Source organism: Acomys russatus, chromosome 8 (assembly GCF_903995435.1).
Source record: "Acomys russatus chromosome 8, mAcoRus1.1, whole genome shotgun sequence".
Taxonomy (NCBI): domain Eukaryota; kingdom Metazoa; phylum Chordata; class Mammalia; order Rodentia; family Muridae; genus Acomys; species Acomys russatus.
In genome coordinates this window covers 6,161,343-6,187,419 of record NC_067144.1, presented here as the reverse complement: position 1 = coordinate 6,187,419, position 26,077 = coordinate 6,161,343, and the positions used below count along the sequence as shown (strand labels likewise).

At 55.2% G+C, this 26,077-nt stretch overlaps 1 protein-coding gene across 1 annotated transcript; it reads right to left on the bottom strand.

The window, feature by feature from the left end:
* Positions 1-4,094: 4,094 nt before the first annotated feature.
* Positions 4,095-22,366, bottom strand: Ephb3 (EPH receptor B3). The gene is given in 18 exon segments (XM_051150736.1): positions 4,095-4,533; positions 4,535-4,591; positions 4,763-4,865; positions 5,020-5,175; positions 5,274-5,467; positions 5,556-5,705; positions 5,826-6,041; positions 6,478-6,725; positions 6,819-6,941; positions 7,868-7,920; positions 8,276-8,384; positions 8,474-8,633; positions 8,835-8,959; positions 9,108-9,458; positions 10,148-10,303; positions 12,583-13,255; positions 14,365-14,429; positions 22,254-22,366. Coding segments are annotated over 18 exon segments (3,201 nt in total). The 5' UTR covers positions 22,348-22,366; the 3' UTR covers positions 4,095-4,365.
* Between the last annotated feature and the right edge of the window lie 3,711 nt (positions 22,367-26,077).

Genomic DNA, 26,077 nt, shown 5'->3' with positions numbered 1-26,077 from the left:
AGGTGTGCGCCACCACGGTCCGGCTTTATCATCATCATCTTTTAGGGCGTGCTCTGTGTATCCCACCTACCCCAAATTCAGTTTCCACAGCAGGGAAAAAGTTTGAGAGAGGAGCTGCCTTCTGCCAATCTTCCCTCTGTCTCTGTCCCAGGTAGGCGGGACCTTGCAGGCTGATGTCACAGCACACCTCTAGCCAGAACCTGAGTCTGTTTTCATTCCTTCTCCATGAGGTGAGACTAATAAGAAAGAAGGACATGGAAGAGAAGACGAGGGAGAGAGCTTCCGCCTTCCCACTCTGCGCATGTGCCTCAGGCTAGTACCTCGTCCACTCCTGGCCTGTGCTCCTGGTTAAGTACCACCCACACCTGGCTGCCCAGCTCCTCCTCTGTGGGGATCCAAAAGACAAACACAGAGGCTAGGCCCCTAGGCTGCCTGGGGCCTGTTCCTAGTGCTATCAGGTGTGGCATTTCTGGATTCCCTGGACTTTCCTTTCAGGTTTTCCTGATGCAGTGTAAAGAATACAGAACTGGAGACAGTTTAAACTGGACTGGGACTGGGTTTTGTGAACTCTTCGACAGAGAGACTCATCAGAGCCAAATGTTCCTTGCAGCACGGAGGCAGCTATGAAAAGCAAGTGGCGAGCCCAAGGGAGACTGTTAAGTTGTGGGATCAAGTGCCCAAGACCGGCCCAACTCTAGGCTGACAGAAGTGGGTGGCCCCTGTTCTTAGCTCCTTTCGGTGGAACTAGAACTGGTTTGTAGAGGAAGCCACACCCCACCCCTGCTGCAGGTGTGTGCTGAATAAATGAATGAGGGAATGTACGGAGAATGCTCCAGGTCAGACACTAGAAGGTCTGTGTGTCTACACAGAAGCACCCTGACGGTAATGGGGACCCCAACTCCCTCTGCTGGGCATTCCCATAACTGGTTAGAACCCCCAGCCTTGCTGAGGGGGGGGGTCCCACAAAACTCAACTTGTCATTTCTTGACTTGTAATTATATGCAGTTCTTTCTGGGGTTGTGTCACATCGCATTCCTGTCCCAATCTCTAGGTTCCCGGAAGCGTTTAGTTCCCCCTGCTTCCTGGTTGTCTTTGGTGCCTATCTCAGTACTCCAGTGTGGTGGACACCCAGCAAATGCTTGACGAAAAGAGAACCTACAATTAGTTCCTCCCTCAGCAACCTGCCCTTAATGAGCTTAACTCTTACTCTCCAGGTCCCAGGAGCTCACCCAGGGGCCAAGGCTGGGCTAATGCTGCAGTGTCCTACTCGTCGATGGGACACCTTTCCTTGCTCCTTCAGCCTCCAGAGAATGAGGAAGGAGGGCATAGCCTCTTGCGCCTATACCCAAGCACGCTGCACTATTTTCCTGCTAGCTTCTACATTTTGTAGATAAATGATAATAATAATAATAATAATAATAATAATAATAATAATAATAATAATAATAATAATAATAATAATAATAGCGAACATTTCTTAGCGCATACTACCATCCCAGATGCAGACGGTATAGTTAGTGAGATTGAGCACTCGTAACAGTGTCACAGGATAGAAGTGATTCATAGATTTCTTACAGACGATGACACTGATGTCAACCTGCCAAGGTCACGTCACACGTGAGAAAGAGAACTGACCTTTGCTCCACAGGGGCCTGGGCTGTGTGGGCTGTGCTTCCCACTGCACTACCCCATGTTCTTACTTAGCACCTGGCCTCAGCGGGAAAGGGCAGCCCCCCCCGGCCCCCCCCCCCCCCGCTCCTCTTTTAAATCATTGACTGGGGAGAACTAATCTTTTGCCCCCTGAGTGTGTAATTAACAAAGACTAGACAGACTTAAAAACTCCATAACACCCCCCTGCCCCCCCCCCCCCCATCCTCATCTGCCTGGAGGGAAGCTAAACCCCTCCTGGGGTGCTCTCTGTTTCTCTGCCAAGGCTCTGCTTCCCCCTGCAACCTTGTTCTCAGGTTTTAGGGCCTGAATACATCCCACCCCTCTGGACAAAACACCAGTTGGCTGTGTCAGCTGGCAAGAATGCAGCGGGGCCTAGGAGGCTCCTCCCCCTCACCGTTTCTGAGTCCTGGGAAAGCCTGAAGGTGCTCAGACCAGGAAGGGGGCTAGGGTGGACAGACCGCGGGCACCAGAACAGGCAATCCAAGTGGCATGTGGGTCAATGGAATGGGTATGTGGGTATGTGTATGCCCTGGCTGTGATTCCCCTGATAGTGGCAAGAGACATGTGAGTTCAGGGGGGAAGACATCTGCTTGCTGGCTTAGAGAGAAATGGCAGAGTGCACTGGGCTGGACACACAGCCAAGCATTTGTGTACCCCTGGGCTTAGGCTCAAGTTGGCCCTGAAGATCCTGGTCTCCCTCTATGGGTGGAGCCCTATCCCCTGCGCCAGGCGGCATCATCGGGTGGGTCAAAGGAAAAATTACCCCAGAAGAGAGGAGGCACAGATCCCTCACTGGTTCAGAGTCACCCCTTTCCCCCAAGAGTAGAAAGAGTAAGAAGTGGGCACCAAATGTACCGATGCCACCTAGCTCCATGCCCCCTCTCCTATACAGCCTTACACCTCAAAGCACTGCAGTGTATAAACATGACTGAGGCTCTCCAGCCCATCCTCCTGCCTGGAGCCCAGGGTCTGCTGAGGCTCCGTGTAGTGGGTGTGCCCACTCAAGGTGAGGATCTCTGGGCACCTAATGCAAGTAGTGTAGGACAGAGAGGCAGTCATGAGAGCCTGTCTGTCAGAGCAGAAAAAGGAAAAGGAGCCAGCAACTTTCGAATGCCCAGATCTCCTGCCTTTAAATAGCTGGCTCCTGCCAGGCGCAGTGGCAGCGCACGCCTTTAATCCCAGCACAAGGGAGACAGAGGCAGGCGGAGTTCAAGGCCAGCCTAGTTTACAAAGGGAGTCCAGGACAAACACAGCTGACTCCTCCTACACCAGCAGTTTTCCCCTGCTTCCACCTAGACTTCCGGTAGGAGGCTCTGCCCTACCTGGAGGCCATGAACCACCAGACCGAGGGCACCACACCTGAACCCTGTGCGCATGCTCCTAGGCCTACCCCGCCCCTCCCAGTGAGGGACACTTTAAGTTAGGATTCAGATGCCTCAGAAACCTGTTCTAAGCAGCACCTACGGTTACTGCGGTAGCATCACATCTGTTATGCCCTACGCCCTCCTGCTTGTTGGTGCAAAAGGCCCTGCATTTCTCTTTGTGCAGATGTCCGCCTCTGCGCTCTCGCCCTCCCTGCCACCACTGGGGAAAACAAACCCTGGGCGCATACACTTACCTACCCAAGCCCATTCCATTACCCGGAAACCATGTCCCTTATCCATGTCCGGACACCCCCACAAGCTCTTCTTTGACTCTGGAAGTTGGTTTTTTTTTTTTCCCCCTGACACCTTTCTGGCTCTTGTTATACTGTCCAGAAGTCCAGCCTCTGCCTCTAGTGCTGGCTGGGGACTGTGGTCAAATCACTGAGCATCTATCTATCTGTCTCTTCTCCTGGCTGGGTTCCTGAGCTGAAATAGACTGTGGGTGTAAATGGGGCATTCGGCCCCAAGCCTGGACACACTTAAGTGCTTGGTGAAGAGGAGTCTTCTTTCTGGCTGGCTGTAAATGACTCCTCTTATACTCTGGGGACTGACTAACCCCCTGGCTCTCCCTCAGACACTCTACCACCACACAGACTCCAGAGCCTGTCCCCAAGCCACAGAGGCAAGGAACTCTAGGGTGGCTGGCTCAGCTCAGTTAATGCGCCAGTTCTGAGAAGCCTATTAGATGCTCAAAGCAATGGGGCTGAACTTGGAAAGTGAAATTAAGCCTGCCTAGATAGGCCTCAGTGTAGTTTCCCACCGACTCTGGGAAGTTGCTAAGGTCTAACAGCTGGGGGATTATGAACACAAGGGAATCATGGGATCTTATTTTGGGAGGAGGAACGAGGAGGAGCAAGAGCATCGTCATCTTATTGCCTTTATTTCGCTGTCTGCCCAGCTGGCCCTACTACAGGGCACAGGGCCAAGCTTGTACACATACATGCTCTCTGTGCAGGCAAGCATGTGCACAACACGCACACACACATATCCATTACACACACACACACATACACACGCACGCACGCACACACGCACGCACACGCAGTCTCTGGCTCTGTGAGTCAGTCTCTGGGAGGCAAGGGCTGCTCCTCAGCCTGCTCCTGCCTGCCCTTTTATGACAGCACCAAGGGCAGGGGTAGGGCAGGGCCCTCAGTCCCCAACAAGTCCCTGTGCAAACTGGAGGTACCAGCTGGCTTTAGGATGGGGCACCATGTTTCCCCATTCTCAGAGTCCCCCTCCTCCACTTCCTGGGGGAGGGAGTACTCTCTGCTTACCTGGTGGGGGCAGACCCCTGCCAGGGCTGGAGCCTGAAGAACCCCAGGATTTCCCCCACCCGACCCCTACCAGGACCTCCACTGCAGAAGCACAGGCAAATCTGAGTTGTGAAGATTCCCCGCTGGAGAGCAGGAAGGCCTGGGCCCCGAGGCATCTGGGGAGGGGGTCATCACCCCCTCTTCTAATCCATCTTCAATATGAAGAGGTTTGGGGCACACTTCCTGGGAGGGAGCACAGGCCTGGAGAAGTCACAGCTAGGGTCCTCCCCAAAACTTCCATCTTCTGGGCCACAGCCAAAGGCCAGGCATCCAAAAGTCCAGCTGGCCGGTCAGAATCCTTGTGCAGTCTTGGAGGGGAGGCACACCCCCCATGGTTGGAGCTGAGTGTCAGACCTGCACGGGCAGTGTCTGGTTCATCTGCAGCCTCATGTCCTGGATACTGCTGAGGATCTTCTTCTGGTGGCCAGCCAAAGTGACCCCAATCCTTAGCAGATCTCTAGAGACAGGAAGGGAAAAAAAAAAAAAAAAAAAAAAAAAAAAAAGAGGCAATAGTCAGTCCTTTACCTTCTGCCTGCTACCCTGGGCTCAGCCAGTGCACCTGCCCAGTGCCTGCACCTTGTATGTGTGAGGGGTGGGGTGGGTTCACTTACTCTGCAGTCATCTGAGCCACCAGGTCGAAGGATGCGAAGCCGGAACTGACAAAGCTCTCCTTATACCTCCCCATCTTGATTGCGTCTAGCCAGTCACCCACTGTTGTAAAGGTTGTATAATCTGGGACTGTGCGGTCCAGGAGGGGCTGGGAGAGGCTGTGGAGGGGGGGAGGGGGAGAGTGACTCAGTGCATCCAGGGAGCTAGGGAATAATAGGGTTAGGGTAGCCAGCCTAGTGGGAGCAGGGACACTGACCCAGACGGGGCACTGGCGGTGACCTTGAGGCTGGCAGCATTGCGGATGAGCTTGTCTAGCGTGTTGACGATCTGGGAGAACTTGGGCCTGAGGTTCCGGTCCCGCACCCAACAGTCCAGCATGAGCTGGTGCAGGGCAGTGGGGCAGTCCATGGGGGGTGGCAAGCGATAGTCCTGCTCTACGGCGTTGATGACCTGGACAACGGGGATAGAAACAAATAAGCTCCGCCCCACGCCCTGCTGACTCCCACCAGCCAACCCGCTGTCCCTCAGCCCCACTCACATCCTGGTTACTCATGTCCCAGTAGGGCCGCTCTCCATAGCTCATGACCTCCCACATGACAATTCCATAGCTCCAGACATCGCTGGCAGAGGTGAACTTCCGATAGGCTATGGCCTCCGGGGCGGTCCAGCGGATAGGGATCTTGCCACCCTGGTGGTGGTGGGGGGTACATAGCCTTCACCTTGTGACTCAAGGCTGACCCCCCAGCCCTGAGCCCCCTGCTTGGCCAGCCCTCCCCTCCCTCAAGTCCCTCCCAGCTGCTTCCTGTACCAGGGAGCTGGTGTAGGTGGGGTCTGAGGGGTCATCCTCCAGGAAGCGGGAGAGGCCAAAGTCAGAGACTTTGCAGACCAGGTTGCTGTTGACAAGGATGTTGCGGGCGGCCAGGTCACGATGCACGTAGTTCATTTCGGACAAGTACTTCATGCCAGCAGCAATGCCGCGCAGCATGCCCACAAGCTGGATGACTGTGAACTGGCCGTCGTTGAGCTAGAGGCAAGGGGTGGGCTTAGATGGGGCCTGCTGCCCTCCCCCACAGACCCATGGCTTGTCTGCCTGTTCTCTCCAAGCCTTCCAAAGACCACGCTTTGCAGTTTGGGCCCAGAATGCGCTGAGCAGGGACAGCTGTTTGCTGCCCTACCATGTGTCATGCATCTTGTATAAGCCATCCCAGTGAACTCCCCACCCCCACCCCCGTGAGAATCTAGTAATTATGACCAGCCTCGTTTTATAACTTAGGTTTCTGAGACTAGGAAAAATAAGTCTCTTCCTGGATCGAGACTTGACAAGCAGTAAAGCCATGCTGGCACTCCAAGGCCCAGGCATTGCCCTATCGCTCTACCTCTAAATACCTGTAGGCTTTGAAACAGTTGTTCTGACTGACCTAGCTCTCTGGAGAAAGAAGAGACACGTGGCAGGCTCTTACCCGTAGGAAGGAGTCGAGCGCACAGTTCTCCATGAACTCAGTGAGGATCATAACTGGACGGCTTTTGGTGACCACACCCTCTAGACGGATTATATTGGGATGGTCAAACTGACCCATGATGGAAGCCTCGCTTAGGAAGTCTCGCCGCTGCCTCTCAGTGTACCCCACCTTCAGCGTCTTGATGGCCACGAACACCTCCCGGCGGCCAGGCAGCTTCAGCCGGCCACGGCACACTTCCCCGAACTCCCCTGTAGAGCAAGGCGCAGGTCACATCACGCTGTATTTCGGGGGATCTCCCCAGTCTCCGCCCCGCCTCGCCTCGCGAGAGGACTGTTACATACCAGCTCCAATCACCTCCTCGATCTTGACGCAAGACACGTCGATCTCCTTGGCGAACTCTCGGACGGCCTCATTGGGATCCTCGTAGGTAAAGGGATCAATGTAAACTTTCATCCCGGGAGCAACTGCAGGGAAAAAGAAGTGGACACAAGAGCATGGACTTCAAGCCATAGGCAGGGAGCTCATGTGCAGGGGCCGCCCTGTTGGGTGGCACCACTGACAGCCTCTCCCGGGCTGAGCCTGCCCCAGCCTTCGTGCCATGCCCTGGTACCCTGCCCCTCCCCCACGAGAATGCCGAGGAACCACATGAGCTAGCCTCTCAGGATTCCTCTTCTTGTCTCTCTCCCTCGTCTCTCAGCATGTTCATATTCTTTCCAGTTTGTCCTCCCGTTCCTCCTCCCCACTGCCCAGCCTTGGGGGGTGGGGGGCGCCTTCGGCACAATTGCAAATAGCCTCCTAGCTGGGCTCTCTGCCTCTGCACTTTTCCCACCCAGCTGCCCTGTGGCCTCCTGGAACAATACACCCACTGTTACTCCCCCTCACCTGAGAGGCTTCCCAATTACCTGCGGTAGAGTCAAGTCCAAACCCTGCCCGCTGTTTAGGACCCTCCAAAGGGCTGGCCACATTTCTCAGCCTGGCAGTCTCACGGCTGTCAAACCTATCTTCTCACTACCCCCACAGCCGGGCACGCCTCGTCCTTCACTTCCTTCCAGAGGCTCCTTGAGCCAGGAATGTTCCTCCATCTCAGAACCCTGTTCATCCTGCCACTTCCTCCAGGAAGCCTTCCTTTGTGGAGTCTTAGTGTCCTTTGCCACAGGAATTCACAGTTAATTGTTTCCCGGGTGTGTGTGATATTTTGTTCCCATGGGATTCGCCGTTGTTTTGGGGGCTGGGGTTACAACTTAAGACTCTGGGGCTAGCGGGTAAGGGAGAGCTCACAGGGGACATTGGATCAGGAAATGGTACCCAACTAGAAGCCGCCAGTCAGAGGGACGACGTTAAAGTCTCTAAGCCTACGGGAGCTGGACACTGGGGACAGGGCGGCACTCACTGTACTGCTGCAGCTTCTCCGTGTACTCTGCGTCAGGGCCGCGGCGCTGCTTCCTGGAGGGGCAGAACAGAGGAGGCCTTAAGGCAAAGTGCTATTAGCCCCCTCTGTTCAGGGGACCCTGGAGCCCACAGACAAGGCAAGGGTTTGGGAGTGGGAACCCGTGGCCCGTGGTCATAGTGACTCCTGGGTCTCTGGGTCAAGGCTGAGGTCGTCCCTGGGGGTAGAAAAACGGCACAGATGACAGGGTGGATTGAAGCAGGCCCTTGCCTGGCAACAAAAGCCTGAGCCTGGGATGGCTGTGGCTGTGGAGGGAGGGAGGTGACGGCTATGACTGCAGTAGGAGAGCCCCACGAGTGTGAGCCAGCCTTGGGGGCGGGATGGCCACCACAGGCCTGGCGGCGGCGGTACCTGAGACAGACAAGAGCGATGACCACGACGACCACCATGAAGACGAAGCCTGCTACAGTGGAGCCCACAATGAGAGGAAGCTGCTCTTGAAGCTGCTGGGCGCCCGAGCCTGGAGATAAAGGATTGGTGGTTGTGTGAAGGAGTGAGAAAGATGGACTGGGGCAGACACTGGCACGCGGTGGGAGCAGGGACGTTTACCTCTTTCACTCGTGGTCTCAAACTCAGCCGGGCGGCTATATTGTCCATAGCCTGCTACGGTGCGAGCCCGGACCTGAACTACATAACGGGCATCAGGCTGTAGCCCATCGAGCTGCACGGAGTTCTTCTGGCTGGTGACGGTGGAGGCAATGCCTTTACTCTGCAATACCATGACAACGGTGGCATCCTTAGGACCAGCCCCTCCCTCCCCCACCCCAGTCCATCATCAGGCTTGCCCTGTGCTGTAGCTCTGATCCCAAAGGCCCCCTTAATGCTATCTGGGTACAGTGTTAGCCCCATGTAGCCCCCCCCCCACAGCCCCCCTCCCGCCGAGCTTCCTCCTGCCCCTTGAGATTCGGACCTTCTCAAAGTACTTCATCTCATAGTCCAAGATGACTCCGTTAGGCCGCTCTGGGGGTGCCCAGGACAGGGTCAGGCTGCTCCCAGAGCTACTGTGCAAGTGAAGTGTAGGTACTTCGGATGGGGCTGGAAAAGAGAAAAGGCTCACTAAGGACTCCTAGGCCCAGGCATCCTTCCCAAAGGTCAGTTGCCGCGGGACCCCAGAGGCACCTCAGCCTCTCTATCCAGGGCAGGATGTGACCCTGGTACCCCCCATCTTTTGTCGCCTTCTCACCGGCCTGGTTGGTGGTGATATTCACAGCTGCATAGCGGGGTGGCAAAGGGCTTTTGCCTGAGACACCGTTGACGGCCTGCACCTCAAAGGTGTAGCGCGTGTGGGCCAGCAGGTGGCTAACGTGGACCCGGCGCTCTGTCAAGCCCAGCTGCCGAGGCACAAACTCCACGTTGTCATCACAGCGTGAGCAGGTTGCGGGACCCCCGACCCCAGGGCTCCCACGGCACTTCTTGCAGATGACGTTATAAAGGAGGTCATCCCGTCCACCAAGGTCCCGGGGCTCACTCCACTCGAGGATCAGCGAGGTCTCATTCACATTGGAGATTACGCCCCGGGGTGGAGATGGCACGGCTTTTGGGGGACATGAGGAGAAATGAGTTGGGGGCCTAGGATCACCCTCTGCCCACACTGCCTTGGACACTTATCCCACCGCTGCTTGAAAAAGCACAGTGATGTCCCTGCACTTCCTGCTCACCCTTCAAGACTCAATGTGATGTCACCTCCTCCTAGTAGCCTGTTCCTGCTGTCTTCTCCCATCCTCTGTACATCCCATAGCATCATCCCTAGGCCCAGCACTTAGCGTATTTCACGGTCATTATCTGTTTCTGCAATTTGGTGCTAAGCCTCCTAGTGACAACATCTCACTTTCTTTCCTATCCTCTGTGCCTGGCACCATGCCTGGCGTACCGGAGGCGAGGACGGGAAGATAGCAGGACAGCACATCCTTAGGTTGTGGCTAGAGCTGGGCTGAGAGTGCAGCAGACAAAGGACTGCCGATGAGCTGGCTGGTCCTAGCTAGCTCCTGCTGCCTGCTGCCAGCCAGTGGAATCTTGTCAAAATGCAGGTAAGATGGGACAAGCCAGCTGAGCTGGATTCTAGTTCAAAGACGAGCACCTCCTTGGTGACAATCCCAAGCACACCATCTTACCGGCGCCCCCCACCCCCCTGAGCTCCAGTTTCCTCATCTAGAAGGAGGGGTTATCTCACTGACTTAGGCTCTCTAGGCTAGCCCCAGGAGGAGAGCAGAGGGGCTCACGCACTGGTGCAGGCGCTGTCTGCCGAGTCTGAGTCCGCACGGTAGAAGTTACTATGGCAGGTGCAGATGCTGGCAGCTGGCGAGGTGGTGCGGCTATTGTGGGGACAGGGGAGGCAGGGCCCCTCCCCTTGCTTTGCCTTATAGCTCCCAGGGGGACAGGCTGCAAGAGAAAAGAGGACAGCACACACTTATCTCCCTTCTCGGCAGCCATCAGACCTCCCGTCCTCTGAGAGAACCTGTGCTTCGCCAGCCTGTGTCTTAGCCCCTCCAACTCCCAGACCACGAGGGCGGGGGCAATGCTGATATCACCCCCAACTCCAGCTACAAAGGGCCCTTCTGCCTCACAGGAATCCCATATCAGCAGATTCTTCTCCACCTCTAACCATCACCACTCCCCGTCCACCCCGGGGTGCCTCAGAAGACGCCAGCCCACCACCTGGACAGTCTTGGCTTGTTGAAGCAGGGCAGCAAGAAGAAGAAGATGAGGGGATGGGGAGAGACCACTGCTGAGCCCCAGCACCTTGTATTCTCCTGAGATGCCCCCCAGCCTTCCCCAATGCTCCCCAGAGGATTGTAATTCTTGAGGAGACTCAAGGATACTGTGGGAGCCAGGTTAAGGCCTCCTTCTCTGCAGAGGGCGCCCCAGCAAACCTCTGCCCCACCCGCCAAGGAGCAGGGCAGGGGTTGGGCAGGAGTTAGAAAAGGGGGGGCATAAAGAAAACAGCAAGAAGGCTGGGGTCACCTGGAGTTCAAAGGCCTCAAAGATTCCCAGGGGACCTGTTTTCAAGTGGACTCAGAGCCCAGTGCCTGAGCACCCTTCTCACACTCACACTGTTGGTACGAGAAAGGCTCTGCAACACCCCTTGTGTGTAGGGTGGCCATAATTACTATTCAAAATCGGAATTATTTAAGGAGTGAAAGGGGACACGGGGACAAAAAGGACAACGGGCTTCATTGGAGACAGTCCTGGACACATTGAAGTGACTTGTCCGTCTACCCACGGGATGACTTCTGGAGAGTCACCAAGCTTTTCCATGCCTGGGGCTGGGGCCTCCCCTCACAAAGGTGATATTCCATCCTAGCTCTTTGAACCAGTGGGGGAGGGGGCAGAGGCCAGGCCAGCCTGGTTGCTATGGGAACCAGCCTGCACTTCCTGCCAGGGACCTGCAGAGTGTTAGCCCTTCTTCAGGCTGTCAGGGCTCATCACCCCCACCCGGGCTTTCTACACTCTACACTTGGGAAGAGGAAGTTTCCAGCAGGTTCCTAAAGAGAGGGGGCCAGCGAGGTGACTCAATACTGTGGCCTCACATGGCAGGCCAGGTTGATGGTGGCCTAGACCGCTCTTACACAGGGGCCTATCATAAGAGCCATTTCCCATGTCACCGGACTTCAGCACTGGGTAGGAGGCCTGTTTATGTGCATTGGTGTGAGGGTGTCAGATCTTGGAATTACAGACAGTTGTGAGCTGCCATGTGGGTTCTGGGAATTGAACCCGGGTCCTTTGGAAGAGCAGGCAGTGCTCTTAACCACTGAGCCATCTCTCCGGCCTCTCATCAAGAAGATTTTACAGCTGAGGTCTTATGAGACTCAGCGAGTCTCCCACTTTTCTTATGAATAAGGACTTGAACAATCCCCATCCTCCATGTGTCTCCTCCACACTCCTTGGGACCAGTGGCTTCCCATCAGTTGGTGACACGAGGTCCCAGAGCAGGGCATCACGTCCTTATGCCCATCAGAGTCTCAGGAATCATCTACTACTGCGCTGATGATGCCACCCGTAGCACGGTTCAGTAACACGCACAGGCTCCTCTAACTTCTGCGACACACACACACACGCACACGCGCGTACACACACACACACACCGCGTACACACACACACACACACACACACAGCTCCTCAAGCAACACGAATCCTTAATGCGAAGAGATGCCCCCAGCATCACCCCCTCAGCTCTGAGAGCCCCTCTAGAACTTCCAAGGTGAAGTATATACATTGAGTACAGGACCAAGAAAGAGGTCATCCCTGCCAGCCTCGAAAGTCTGTCCAGCTTCCCAGGGCTCGCTTGTCAATCATTCACAAGGTCTTCTAACCTGAAGCCTCTCATCTCTCACTCCTTCTCTCCCCAACTACCCCTTCTCAGTGCTGGGGACTGGAGGGGGGGAGGGTGGAGACAGAGAGAGCGCGCACACGCACGCCTTGTGCAAGCCAGGCAGACATTCCATCTCTGAGTGTGTCCTCAGCTTCGTTTTCCTCATCCCTTTCCCCGTGTCCCCTTTTCTTATCCTGCGCTCATCTTTGTCGGACATTGTCTATTGCACAACAGCTGCTCCTCCCTTTCCTACCCTCCAATCCACACCTGAGAGCTTATCAGGTCGATAGGAAGCCTGGCTAGGGTCAGGCTTCCTTCCCCTCCGCTCCCTCCTCAGGCTCCGCTTACCGCGACACTGGGACTCCTTGGCAGCTGGCTCGTGGCCAGTAGCACAGGTGCAGGCACCAACGGGCACCATCCACTCGCCGTCGCCATTGCAGTAGAGCTTGAGTGGTACCGATACCTCCACAGCATTAGCGATGCAGGTGCCGGGGGCAATGACCAGCGACGTGGGCTCAGCCCCCGTGAGGGTCTCGGGGAAGAGGGCGAAGCCTGCAGTGGTGGACGCACACTTCTTGTAGAAGGCTCGCACGGAGATGAGGGACATGCAGGCACCCTGGTCCTGGAAGGCCAAGTAGAAGCCGGCCTTGGAAAGCGGCCCGAAGCTGCGCACCTTGGTGTTGATGCGCCCGGCGTCCAGCCGTGAGAAGCTCTCATCCGGGGCAATGGTGTCCACTTTCACGTAGGGGTTCTCCATCCAGAAGGGAGAGGAGGCCGAAGCCACATCGCTATCGGCCTCGTAGTAGAAAAGGTTGAAGGTTTCCTTGCAGGAGCCAGGGATGTTGGGGATGCTGTTGCAGTCTCGCACGGTGAACTTGAGCTCCACGTAGACACGCTGCACTTCCCGCCGCCAGATAAAGCCCGTGCGGAGCCAGTTGTTCTGGCTGGACTCGTGCACATTACACACCTGATACGTGCGGATGGGGTTCATGACTTCATCGTAGCCACTCACTTCTTCCCACTGAGGTGGACCAAGTTAAAAAGAGAACGAGCCATTTTACCAACTGTCCAGGGGCTGCTGCACTTCCCTCACAGAGGTGCTTCTGAGGCGAGGGGCAGCCCAGGCGGACATGGGCTGAAAGCTCAGCTTTCTGGGTGTCTAATGATATTCAACCTCTCTGTACCCCAGTTTCTTGGTCTGAAACCAAGGAATAATTAGCATATCCTCGGGATACAGAACCAAGTGAGGGAAGCACCTGGAACACGGCGGAGACCAACGTGAGTGCTATCTTGGGGCCTCAGTCTCATCGCCGGTTCAGTGGGGCTGACTGGGATTTGGTAAGGTTGTGGGGAACTAAACAGTGCGTCCTGGCTAATCTTGCTGGACAGGAGAGAATGCATTTGGTGAACTCTGGCTGTTCACGGTCACAAAATTTCCGCCAGAAATCCAAGGCTTATAGATGAGACAGACCAGCCCACATCACAGTTGGCTTGATATCTGCCGAGGATGTACTGCCATGATACCCCAGGGCCCCAAAGGCTCAGCCCAGCCATGAAGGCCACCTGGGGAAGTTAATTCCAACAGCTGAGAGATATCAGAATGCTAGGAACTTAATAGTCAGGAAACAGAGGCTCAAAAAAGTCAAATGCCCTGTTCAAAGGCACACAATGCCTTACAGATCTAGGGACCAAGCTTCCTGGTTCGTTCTTTGTTTTTTTTGTTTTTTTAAAGACAGGTTCTCACTATGTAGCCCTGGCTATCCAGGAACTACGTAGACTAGGCTGTCCTAGAACTCACAGAGATCTGCCAGCCTCTGCCTCCCAAGTGCTGCAACTAAAGGTGTGCACGCCACCATGCTTGGGGTTCATCTTGGGTCCTGAGCCAGCGCTTTTTCTAGGGACCCAGGATGCGGGGGCGGGGGGGAAGGGGGGTCTTGGTAGACCTGGAAGGACTGCTAAGTGAGGGTGACAGGACAAAGATGGAACAGCAGGCAGCTGGAGGAGAAACACAAACATCCACACACTAGGAGGGACAGGCTAAGAAGGGGACAAATGGAAAGGAAAGAGAAGACCATACACAAGAGGCGAGGACACAGAAGACAGGACAGTGGAGATGGGGGGACGTCTTACCCCACTTTCTGGGTGAGCTGTCCATGCCAGCTCAGATGTCACCCATTTTGTGTCCATGAGGGTCTCTGGGGGCGGGAAACAAGAGAGGGAAAAGGTCAGGGGCTAACCTTGGAATGAGGAAGAAGTCATCCAGGAAAACCAGGCATGTAAGAAACCCGGCACAACCTCTCAAGTCTCCCTTCCCCACTCCCCTGAGGAGACCCTGAAGTCATCTCCAGAGGTGTCACAACTCCTGGCTGGCTAGGGCTGGACTTCTGCCTCTGACCCTAGGCCTGGGTCAAACTGGCTGGAGCAAAGGCTGGTTCACACACCTCAGGCTCCGCTAATCTCCACACAAAGGGGTCCAGCAGGGCCTTTATCCTTCCACAAAGGCAGTGGGCTGCAGGGTCTGCAGCGTGGGCCTCCCCTGACTCCATTCCCAGCACAATGGCCCCAGCCTCACACACTGCCCCGGGGAAGGCTAGAGCAGGCAGGTCAGGGCCTGTTCCCAGCCTCCTCCTCAGCCACCTGTGGGGCTGAAGCAAGGCAAAGAGACCACCGATGCCTACAGCTTAGTGAGAAGCTTCAGGAAGTCCTTCTACCGGAAGCCCGAGGCCTACGCAGAGCCTGGTGTATTCTGGTGAAAACTGTTAAGGGAGCAAGGGGCTCTCAAGGTAGCTCAAGTTTAGGTCCAGCTGACTCAGCAACAAACCCCTTTAAAGGGGACAAGAGAACAAACCGTGGAGGCACATGCCTGTAACCCTAGCACCTGAGAGTTTGCAAAGTTTCAGCTTAGGTCGGGGGGGGGCGGGGGTACACAGTGAGAACGTCTCAAGTACAAAAGCCCAACCCCACCAAACAAACAAACAAACAAAAGAAAGCTTGGGGAAAAAAACCTGGCTGTTTCCCAGCCTAACATCGCCTTCCTCCACATGTCAGGGCCAGCCCCTCTCTGTTCAGAGCTCTGGTTCCTTGTCAGTTCCACTGGCTCAGTCATGGGAGGGACAACCTTGACGTTCTAGAAGCGGACTCGCTTGCACCCCTAGAACCTGCTTCGGAGCTTTGGCTGGACAACCGAAGACAGCATGAAGTTCAAGATCAGATCTAGCATGCCATCAAGACGGGAAAGGACCCCCAACTGCTTCCCTGTAGCCTGAGAGTCAAGGCAGCCTCAATTTGGGGCTTGAATTGGGCAGGGATACCCCAGATCTTCTAGAGGATGTCACATCCTTGGTGGGACAGCTGAGGGTCCCCAGAACTGCACATGTTGCTGCAGAAGGCATCAGAGAACCCAGTGGGTGGACAGGGCAGTGATAACTGGACCCAGATGGGTGGCACCAGGGGCAGAAGGCCAGCAGGCACTTGCTGTAGGGCGCCAGGCTCTACAACTACAGCAGCTGGCCCATTCTTATAGGGCTGGCTGCATGGCGAGATGTCCCAGCCCCCTCTGGCAGACAGACCAACAGACACACATTGGCGGGTGGTCCTTTAGGGAAACAGAGGTCAGTAGCAGAAACCCAGAGATAGGAAGGCAGAGAGCAAGCTTAGCTGGGCCAAGCTGATGGGACTCTGGCAGGCTGGGACCAGACAGCGAGGATGCTGGGCAGCAGACTACAACAGACAGTAAGATGAAGAGACAAGGAGGCCCAAAGAGACATCAACAGAGAAGGAGATTGCCAAGTGGCCTCTTCCCCAGCCGGCAGCCTGGAATACTCCTGTCCCTGGGAGCAGCCGCTCTGCGCTGAGCCAAGCGCACCCCCTCCCCCAGCCAACCAGCCGGCCAGTCCGCCTGCTTGTCTGCCCGCCGCCGCCCGCCGCTGCCCGCCCGCCGGAGCAGGCAAGGGCTCCCACCGCTCCCGCGCGCTGCCTCCCTCCTCCTCCTTCTCCTTCACTTCCTTCTGCTCAGCCTGTGCCAAACCCATCTGGAACTGTTTAAACCCAAATATTCAGCCCCCCTCCCCCCCTCCAGCCAGATTCCTCCACAGTTTAAAACAAGCCCGGCGCTGGCTCCGGGAGGAGGGGAGAGGGAGGAGAGAGGGGAGGGCTGGAGGCGGGCGCAGGAGGAGGGAGAGAGGGAGGCTCTTCATTTCTGTTTAATTTCTGGAGAGGGAGGGAGGGGATCAGCCTTTGGCCATCGCTCAATCTCGGCACATTTTTCCCATTAATGAGGAGAGGACTTGGGTTTCCAGGCCTGTGTGCCTGAGGAAGGGCTCGGGCTCCGGTCACCCGGGTGGGGAGGAGGCGGGCCGCTCTGGTTTCCCCACTTCTCTTGGGAGAGGAGGGGCCTGTTCCTTGCAGTCTGCCCCAGCAAGGGAGGGAGAGGGAGGTCCAGGGCAGACTGAGTATCAGTGCCCTGGCCTCAGAAGGACTGACTGAAGGTTATAGCACCCATGTACCCATGGTATCGCGAGGGAAGCCTTTTCTCTGCTGTGAAGACACAGGGGCTAAGAACAAAAGAGCAACGTGAGCAGCCTCCAACTACCCTAGCTACTGCTTACATACCCCAATCAGGGGGCTGTGGAGGGAGACAGCAAAGGACAGCCACCCCCTAGACACAAGGGCCCACGACACCTTAAAAGTCACGGGGAAGCTGTCACCAGGCTGGTGAGCTGGAACCGGGGGCTTTGATGCAACACCCTTTCAGTTTTCCACAGGGTCACAGCCATAGCAAGTAGCTGTGGTGGCAACTGTGCAGCTCTCACCTGTGGACACCATAGGCAGTACCCAGTTCTCAGTGGCTGAGCTCGTTTCCCTCTCTAGGGACCAAAGAAGAGCAAGGCAACCCATACGGTGGACAAATACACACGGAGCTACAGCCACCCACAAACACGCACATGGGACCCCCCATACAGCTAGTCTGTCTTTTTCAGACGCACAGACGCATATGGTACAAACAGATTGGTCTCCTTAGACAGTTCACATACAGCAACTCTTCCTTACACAAGAGATCCAGCTTGCCCCGAGGCCGACCCACTCTCAGCCACACAGCCTTTCTAAGGGCAGGCACGCCCAACCCAACAGTCCATCCTCCTCACACACCCAACTGCACAGCTACAAGGCACACAGTGCTGCATATAAAGTACGAACTCAAGCGCTGGCTTCCCCGCACAGACTTGTAACAAGCTCTTACACAGTCGCATGGAAAACACCACACAACTCTGTGAAGGAACACGGAAACGGAATATAAGAACAAGTCATTTAGTGAGGAGGCGGCAGTGGCATACACCTTTAATCCCAGCACTTGGGAGGCAGAGGCAGGACAATTCCCTAGGAGGTGCGAGGCCAGCAAAGTCTACAGAGGGAGTTCCAGGACAGTCAGGGATACACAGAGAAACTCTGTCTCAGGAAAACAAACAAACAAACTGCATCAATCACTAAACTTAGGGAAACAACTTTGGGGTTATACATGCAGCGGGCGTGCGCACACACACTGCAAATGTGCTTTCCTTTGGGGTACCTGTACTACACTGAAGGAAAAGTTGGGGGAAGGTGCTACCTCTCACCCTGCCTCTCACAGAGACAGGGCAACCCCAACTCTACTTCCTGTTGTCCTAGCTAAAACAGGAGCTGTCAGTCAGGTCACAAGGCCTGGGGGTGGGGCAGGGGCAGGGGCACTGAGATGATTCTGGGTGTGGCTGGGTGTGGCCTCCTCAGGTATAGCCAGGGCCTAAGCAGCAAGCCACTTCCCTGGCAGGAAAATGGCAGCGTGCGGAGGACTCCTAAGCCTTGGCTCCGGAATTGGCAGGATGGGAGCGTTGTGGAAACCCCAGCCATTTGACCACACCAGTGCAAGAGCACAGACTGAGGGCCTCGCTGCCTGCCCTGGTGAAAGACCAGATACTCAACTTTATTAAAGTTGCCAGACCCCAAGAACCTCCAAATTCCAAGTCACCCAGAACTATACCCTGGAGCAGAAGTGCCACCAAGGCCCAGGAAACATGAAACAAGAAATGAGACAGAACCAAGGAGCCTTGGGCCTAAACCCAGGTCAAGGATTCTGAGGTTGTAGGAAAGGTCATATTTCAAGGCTAGGGAAGTAAAGGGGGCGGGAGAGGGGCAGGGGGGATTGGCACGTGAAGGCAGGGATAGGGGACAGGGTCTGGGCAGAAAGCAGTGACCAGGTGGGAAACAAACTACCCCTGCTGTCCCCACCCCCAAAGAGTCCCAAGCTTGCACCCAAGCAGGGGATCAGGTTCCCAGTTTCTTATTCCAGTCATGTGTCAATCTGTGTGCTGGGCAGGCCTGAGAGGGAAAGGGGTTGGGAGAATCCTGTCCTAGGGTCTGAGAGGCAACATGCAGGTAGTTTAGTGGGGACATTTGCGGCTGTTGTTCTTTCTTTCTTTCTTTTTGGCTTTGTTTTGAGTTGCCGAGCTTCCCCAGGGCCAGTTTCCCATCCTTAGCTATATATATAGTTCCTTGGTCCCCACATCAGGGATGCTGGGGAGGGGCAGCATCTCTGAACAGAGAACACATTTTTGTTTTTCCATTCTTCCTCTCAGATCCTGGGGATTTGTAATTAAATAAACCTGAGAGGGAGAAGAGAGAAGAAGCGCAAGTCAGGGAGCCCCAAAAGCCTGTGTTCCCACCCTTGGACTGTCTCTGCCAGCCAGCCTGGACCGTGGACAAGCTGGCCCAAGCATGAGGCCTCCACTGCTCCCCAGGATGCTGCTCTGAGTGGCTTCACCAGGAGCAGGAGGCAGAAGGCCATGGGACACTTGGCCTCAGGATAGCCCTGGGGCCAAGGGGCCACTCCCATCCCGTCAGGTACCCAGCTGCCACCCGCCCCCCCTACCCCCCCACCTCCTGCCCAAGCCCGACAAACCAGTTTGAGTCAGCACAACAGGCAGGTCTACAATTTTCAAACTATGCAGGCCTGGTGATTCAGCCTCTTTTGCTGTTTAATTAGTAGAAGGCTAGTGGCGGAGACTTGCCCACAACAACCTAGGCTTTAGCTCTGAAGGTGCTTGGGCCAGTGGCTGGCTGAGAGGAGGGCAGCAAGAAGCAAACTGCTTCTAGATGCCTGTTGCTCTAAGCTCTGGCGGGTGACAACCAAGAACAGGGTCAGGGTGGGGTGGGAGGGCTGGTGGTGGTGGTGGAGAGAGCACCGGAGACAAGTAAAAAGAAATAGTAAGCAATCCTTGACAATCAACTGGGGAGTTCCCACGTTCTCAGGGTCACAACAACTACCTCAGGGGGCAGAGGCCTGCTGCTCGGCCCCTCCCCCCCCCAAAAAAAAACCCCACCAGGGCCAGGCTACCTGCGGTGAGGACTTAACTAGCAAGGCTAAGTGGGATGTCCTGACCTCACACCTCTTACAAGTTGAGATCTTTCTCTTTTCACAGAAAGGTCTCCTCCCACCTGGGACATACCAATCCATCCTCAAATACATAGGACCTATCAGTTCCGCATCCCCAGGACCCAAACTTAGCTTTTTCAACCCATTGAACGCCTCTTTTCCACTGACAGAATGATTTGGGCTAGCGGGAACTGGAGAAAATTCCTTAAAGGAAGAAAATCAGGAATGAGGTGGCTCCACTCTGTCTGTCTGTCTGTCTCTCTGTCTGTCTGTCTGCCTCTCTCTCTCTCTCTCTCTCTCTCTCTCTCTCTCTCTCTCTCTCGTGTGTGTGTGTGTGTGTGTGTGTGTGTGTGTTTGTGGTGTGTGTGTGTGTGTGTGTGTACTTAGTCAAGAACTGGCAGCTTCCAATGGCACCCAAATGGAAAACTGAGCCAAGGTCCTGGGATCTTGGTAAGTTCCAGTGTGCAGGGAACGAACAGGAACCAGGTGTCGGGCAGTGTGTGGGAACACAAGAGGCGGCAGCACTCACGACTCAGAGACATGGAATCACACGGCAAACCACACGAAAAGTCTGGGAGCTGGTGATGGAACACCAGGACTAAGTCCCCCCAGAGCCCTGCTCTCTGGACACCGTTTCCAGGGCCTGAAGTCCACCCCTCACCACACACTCCCAGGAGACAGCTGGTTCTTAGGCAGGGTTCTGCTCTCTGTCCCTTCCCTCCTTGGAGCTGCGGGGACACATGAGATATGCTCAACTTTCTAGTTCCAGCCTTGTCTCCCACCATTCCTTTCTTCTCAGCCCCTCCAGCCAGATAAGGCCACTTCTCACTGCTCCCCAGCGAGCAGACCCCAGGGTAATAATAGTAATAACAACCGCTAATCCTCGGAGAGCAACAGCCGTGCTAATGTAAGCCCTTTACATGGAGTAACAATTCAATCTGGCCGGTACCATTTCCTTGTCGGAGCGGAAAGCAGGTATATGGAAGAATTGGGCCTGCTGAGAACCTAGCCTCCCTCAGTATAGCACTAGTGCTGCCTCCCAGTCGCAGCCTCTTCATTCAGTCACCATCAGCTCCTTGGACGAGACAACCTGGAGAACAGCCCTACTCACTAGGGCCTCCCTCAATGGGTCTGAGGAGGGTGCACAATAAAAGGGAAGAAGGGAAGAGATTTCTCAGGTTAGCCTTTTGCTCATCTCCCTAAACCCCTCGACTCTTTGCACTACTACCTACCACACGCCACAAAAGGGGCCACGGGACCCTCCACACACTGCACAGCTCTGCTGAGTCTGTGTCCCAGGGTGCATGTGCCAGCGTTGCCTCTCCTGAGTCAAGATAGTCAAGACCTGGGAACTCAATAGGCTCCCTGGCTCACACCCTTAAGACAATCAACAACAAAGCCCCACACTGGTTTCTCACGCCTGAGATCCTATCACACTCATGTGGGTGAGTGTGTGTAAATGTGGGTGCAACCTCAGTGTATCTGTCTAAATTTGCATGTGTCCACCCATGTGAATAAATCTGTCAGTACAGTGGGCACCAAAATAATGGTGGTACTCTCCTCACAGGAGAAAATTCCAAAGACCAGAAACCTCTCAAGTGTTTAGAGATATTTTTTCCCCTCCCTTTCCCAACCTTTAAGTTTACATTGTGAATTTAAGGAAGGAATCTAATTACATACGGGTACAACGGTGCCTAGATCTCTCCATGACCCCAAACATTAAGTATTGCCTATATTCCAATTCCCCCCTCAAATTCCGTGCCACCCTCTTTCCGCATTAAGGAAGGTTTTCACCCCTCACTTAATGGGTTCACAATTTTTGTAACATCTAGACCGTGTTAGTGACCTGTGCCGGTGTTTCCTGTGGATTCATGTCAAGTGGGTTAAGTGTGAGGCTGAGCCAGCCGCGCTCCTCGCTCGGGCTTTCTGTTTGTCCGAGTTCTGTTTTCTTCTCAGCAGCAGTCTTAGTAGCTTTCACAGAGCCAACAGACAAGGCTAACCTTTTCCCGCCGCTGATGACTGGTAGTCACTCAGCTTAGGTGCTACCCGTTTGTGAGGTTCAATGGAGACCTAAGTCGTCCCAGCGTCCTGCTAGAAGTGGGGGTGGGGTGAGTCCGAGAAGGTTTACAACAGACACACACCTCATGTGTTGCTGGCACTTGAGAAACCATAAACAATGACAGGCCCCCCGCCTCCCCACCCCCGCAGCCATCCCCTGACAAAGCGGGGTGCACACAATCACACTCACAGTTAACTCCAACGGGTTCCCAACCAGTGCAGCCGTCCCCCAACCCGGGGAGTTCCGCTTCACTCCGCCCAAGCGCCCCAGTCCCACTGCCCCCGCCTTGATGCTGGGTCGCCCACATTTCCTCGCCTTCCAGAGGTGCGAAACCCCGAGGATCTCGGTTCTCCGCTGGGAGTGTAGGCTATCCCCACAATAACCCACGGCCGAACTGCAGCTTTCGGGAGACGGTGCCGAGTCCAGCTGCCAGCAGTTCCCCCAAGGAAGGCTGCGGAGCCGGCTCGAGCCCAGAGCCTCCTTGGAGGTGCACTCTGCCCACGGCCCCATACGGCGGGGCTCCACGGTAGCGCGCGGAACCCCGACGTCGCTCACCTTCCAGCGCCCAACAGCCGGCGGACAGCAGCAGCGGCAGCAGCAGCGGAGCGAGCAGTGGCAGAAGCCCCGGCGGCGGGCGGGCTCCGGCCATAGCCCGGGGTGCTCGGGGGGGCCGAGCCGGGCCGCGCCGGCGGGGCTGGGGGCGCTCGAGGAAGAAGGCTCGCACACAGGCCAAGAGATCCCGGCAGGGATGGGGCGCAAAGCAGACGGGCGGCTCCGTAACCGAGGTGTCGCCCAACCCAGCGCTCCGGGGAGATGCCGGCAGGTCGGTCCCGCGGGAATCTGGACGGACCGGTCCAGGAGGATCCGGGGTGCAAGGTTGCTTGACGCTGGAGGACTCGGAGGGCAGAAGGTGCAGGTGGTCGCGGTTCTCGGGGCACAGTCCACTGTGGGCCGAGCTCGGATCCTGGGCTCCTGGTGTGTGTGCCGTCCGGGGTAGAAGCCGGGATCTGGCTGCGCCGCTCACGTACTCACTTCTGCAGGTCCTCGCGTTGGAGCGGCCGCTCGGGGCGAGAGAGGCGGGGCTACCCGCCTGTCCGTCAACACTCCGGCCACGCCCTCAGAGACCGGCCGCCCACTCACAGACCGCCCAGCCAGCTGGTTCTGCTGCGAGAGCACTCTGCTAGAGTTCAGTTGGCCGCTTTTCCTCCGAGCCCACCCTTGGCGTCTTGGGGCTTGGAGCAGGAGGAGCCACGGAAAAGATGAATTAGATTGGGCGGAGCCACACTGTCCATCAGCCAGATAACCCCGCCCCTTCCCCCCATTGGCAATTTGTAACCAGCTCGAGTCCTAGAAGGTGATAACCAGATAGAACGAGCTGGAGGCGCCCCCCTGTGGCTAGCAGACCCCCTGGGACTTTGTCAAGCGAAGTTTTTTTTTTTTTTTCTCACGCAGGTCCAAACCCAGCATAGGCTTTAGGGAGTAGGCAAAAGGATGGGGAGGGCGGGGTGTTTACCCATCCAGGCAGAGCCCGCCTCCAGGGATTCTCAAGGGTTTATTTATTGGTCTATTCGGATGTGATCGTTTGTCAATAGATAGTTTTGGGCACCCACAATGTATCAGAGTGGCTAGGGGAGAGAAGCTTGTGTTTTGTCCTGGAGCCCTGTGAACAGTGGAGGTGGGTTTAAAAGCTCACAGCATGGCTAACAAGCATTCCTGCCGGGAAAGAACCTAGATTTTCGAAGCACAACTGTTGGGTCTAAGGAAACAGCGTCTGAATGACAATATGAGTAATAGTGCTTTACGGGATGGGAGGCAGCGCTCCGGGCAAAGAAGATGCACTTTTGTGTTAAGACCTAGAATCGAAGCTTCTGAAAATTCAGAATAGCTTGTGGTGCAGAGTCACAGCTGAGAGCGGGAGAAAGAGAAGCAGATGTGGAGAGGCCCAGAGGGTAACTTTTTGGATTCACGATATAGCTTTGAGGCCTCAGAGCTAAAGTTTGAAACCTTATCAGACCTGAAGAGGATGAAGAGGAAGAGACTCCTGGGGGCTCCAGACAGGGGCCTGTTCAGGGGTCAGGAGGGTGGTGGCTATGAGGAGGAGCCAACCAGGCCAGGTTTTAAGTGTATTTGTGACTAGGTGAGTGAGAGAGCCGCAGTAGTCGGAAACATCAAAGAGAGCCTGCAGGTTCCTCAGAGGACTGCTGCCGGTCACTTCTAGAACGTTTACAAGGTGCAATAAACACCCTGAGACAATACCTCACACTTAGTCAAGGTAGGTGTTATTATAGCCTCATTTTACAGACAAAACCGAAGGAAGGAAACAGAGACAAACAGAGACAAAGTTTTGGCAGCTTGCCCCAGGTCGTACATCTGAAAAGAGGTAGGAGCTGAACCCACAACTGAACGACCACCTCACTGAAGACCTAAGGAGCACCTCAATGTGTGCTCAGAACAGAACCTTGAGCTGTCCTTCCCCACGTCAGATGGTAGGACCCTACATTTCTGAGGTGTGTGGAGCCCAGGAGTCTGGATTCTAACAAGCAGGTGGTTCTGGTGTGCATGGAATTCTGAAGTCACGGCCAACATGCACCCTCTCGCTGTAACCATTACTCCATGGTCCCTCAGAGCCTGCCTTACCTACCCCTGATTTCTGGGCCAAGGAATGAGAGTTAGGCTGGAGATGAGCTCCTGAGCAGGATGGACAGGCTTGGTCATCCGACCATGAAGCACCCTAAGACTCCAGTTCAGACAAACCCCAATAGGATGGATGAGGTCATTGAGTCCAGAGCCTAAAGACATTGGTTTGAAAGAGCTTAGTCTCCCTGGACAGGGACAGAGGTGTGTGTGGGTGCAGGGAGCTGGGGTTGCGGGTGGGGATGGGGGTGGGGCATGGGGAGACGATCCCTTATTGTGAGGTTCTGCTCTGTTATATTCTAAAAGCTTACAGACACCCCTAGCAAAACTCTAGTGCACAGACCAGACCTTAGAAACCATTGTCTCTAACTCTCGCTTATGGGGCTGAAGATCCTGAGGTGGAAAGAGGGAACTGCTTCTCTGATAGCCTTCTCTGACCCGGAAAGCTGCCTGGTGTTGACCATTGTGAGCTGCAGCAGGTGGCCTGGGGGCAACACATCCCAATTAAAGCCTTGCTTACTGAAAGGCAGATCTGTGAGGTTGGCACTCCTGTTTACTCAACATCTGTGCCAGGCTTGGCCTCGCCCTGGACAAACAGCCCACCAGGCGGCAGGCACCAAGCGCCTTTGTTCTTGGGTCTGATAGCAAAAGCAGGGAATGGGGGGACTGTCCTCACCGGATGTTGGCACCATGGTTCCCACGGGAATGCTTCTTGACCTAAGTGTTGATAGACTGGAGAGCACCAAAGATCTGGTGGCAGCAACCAGTGTAAAAAAGGTGATGAGCTGGCTACAAAGAGTACAGGAGAGAGAGGCAGGTGGGAACACTGGAAACGAAAGCCAAACACACAGAAGGTCCTAACTGTTTCAGGTCTCCAAGCTGAGATGCTAAGGAACTTGGGGAATAGGTCCCGGCCTTGGATTTTGAGATAGAAGAGAAACACCTAGGCTATGGTAAAAAGATGTCTCTGACCACATCATCGTTTGCTGGTTTGACTTTAGGAGCAAGCTTGATGCTCGGAAGGATACGATTCTAAACTGGCAGCCCCCGTATGTTCGGCAGCTGTGGGGGTTATATAAGATGCTGAACCTTCTGAGCCCAAGTATCCGAGTCAACATGAGTGGGTGAGGATCTGCTCCTCTCTCCCAGGCCATTGTGATGCCCTGTGGTTGTGAGGAACCAAAATAAGTGGCCCCTAACACTCCCAAGTCCTCTGCAAGCACTGCCAGTCTCTGGGGACATCTAGAGGACCGTGGTGGGGCAGTTAACGACTCCAGGCTTCTTCTGAAGAGATGGGAAAGCTTCTGCTACTTTGCTTGAGTTAGGACATTTGTAAGGACCAAAGCAGAGAAAGGGAGCTTGAGGCAGGAAGACATGGTGGGATTGGTTTGATAACAGCTTCAGAGGCTAGAGTGGAGGCCAGGGAGAGCAGAGGACTTAGCAGTGTGAGAGCCGCAGGAGATGCGGGGCCGGGTTGGGGGGCGGGTTGTGCCGTAGTTGGCAGATCAATAAGATAGATAGGAGCCTTATTATACAGAAGGAAAGGACTTGGAGATGGGAGGACTTGGGCTTCATGGGAGGAAGAGGAGTGAAGATGATGTGATGGTGGGACCAAGGACGGGGGTGGGGGGCTTCGTTGTTCTGTATGTACCAGCTAAACTTGGGAGGCCTGTCAGACATCCATATAGACACATCTCCACACCCACTCTATTGAGTCCCCTCTTGTCCTTTGAGCAGCCAAATCT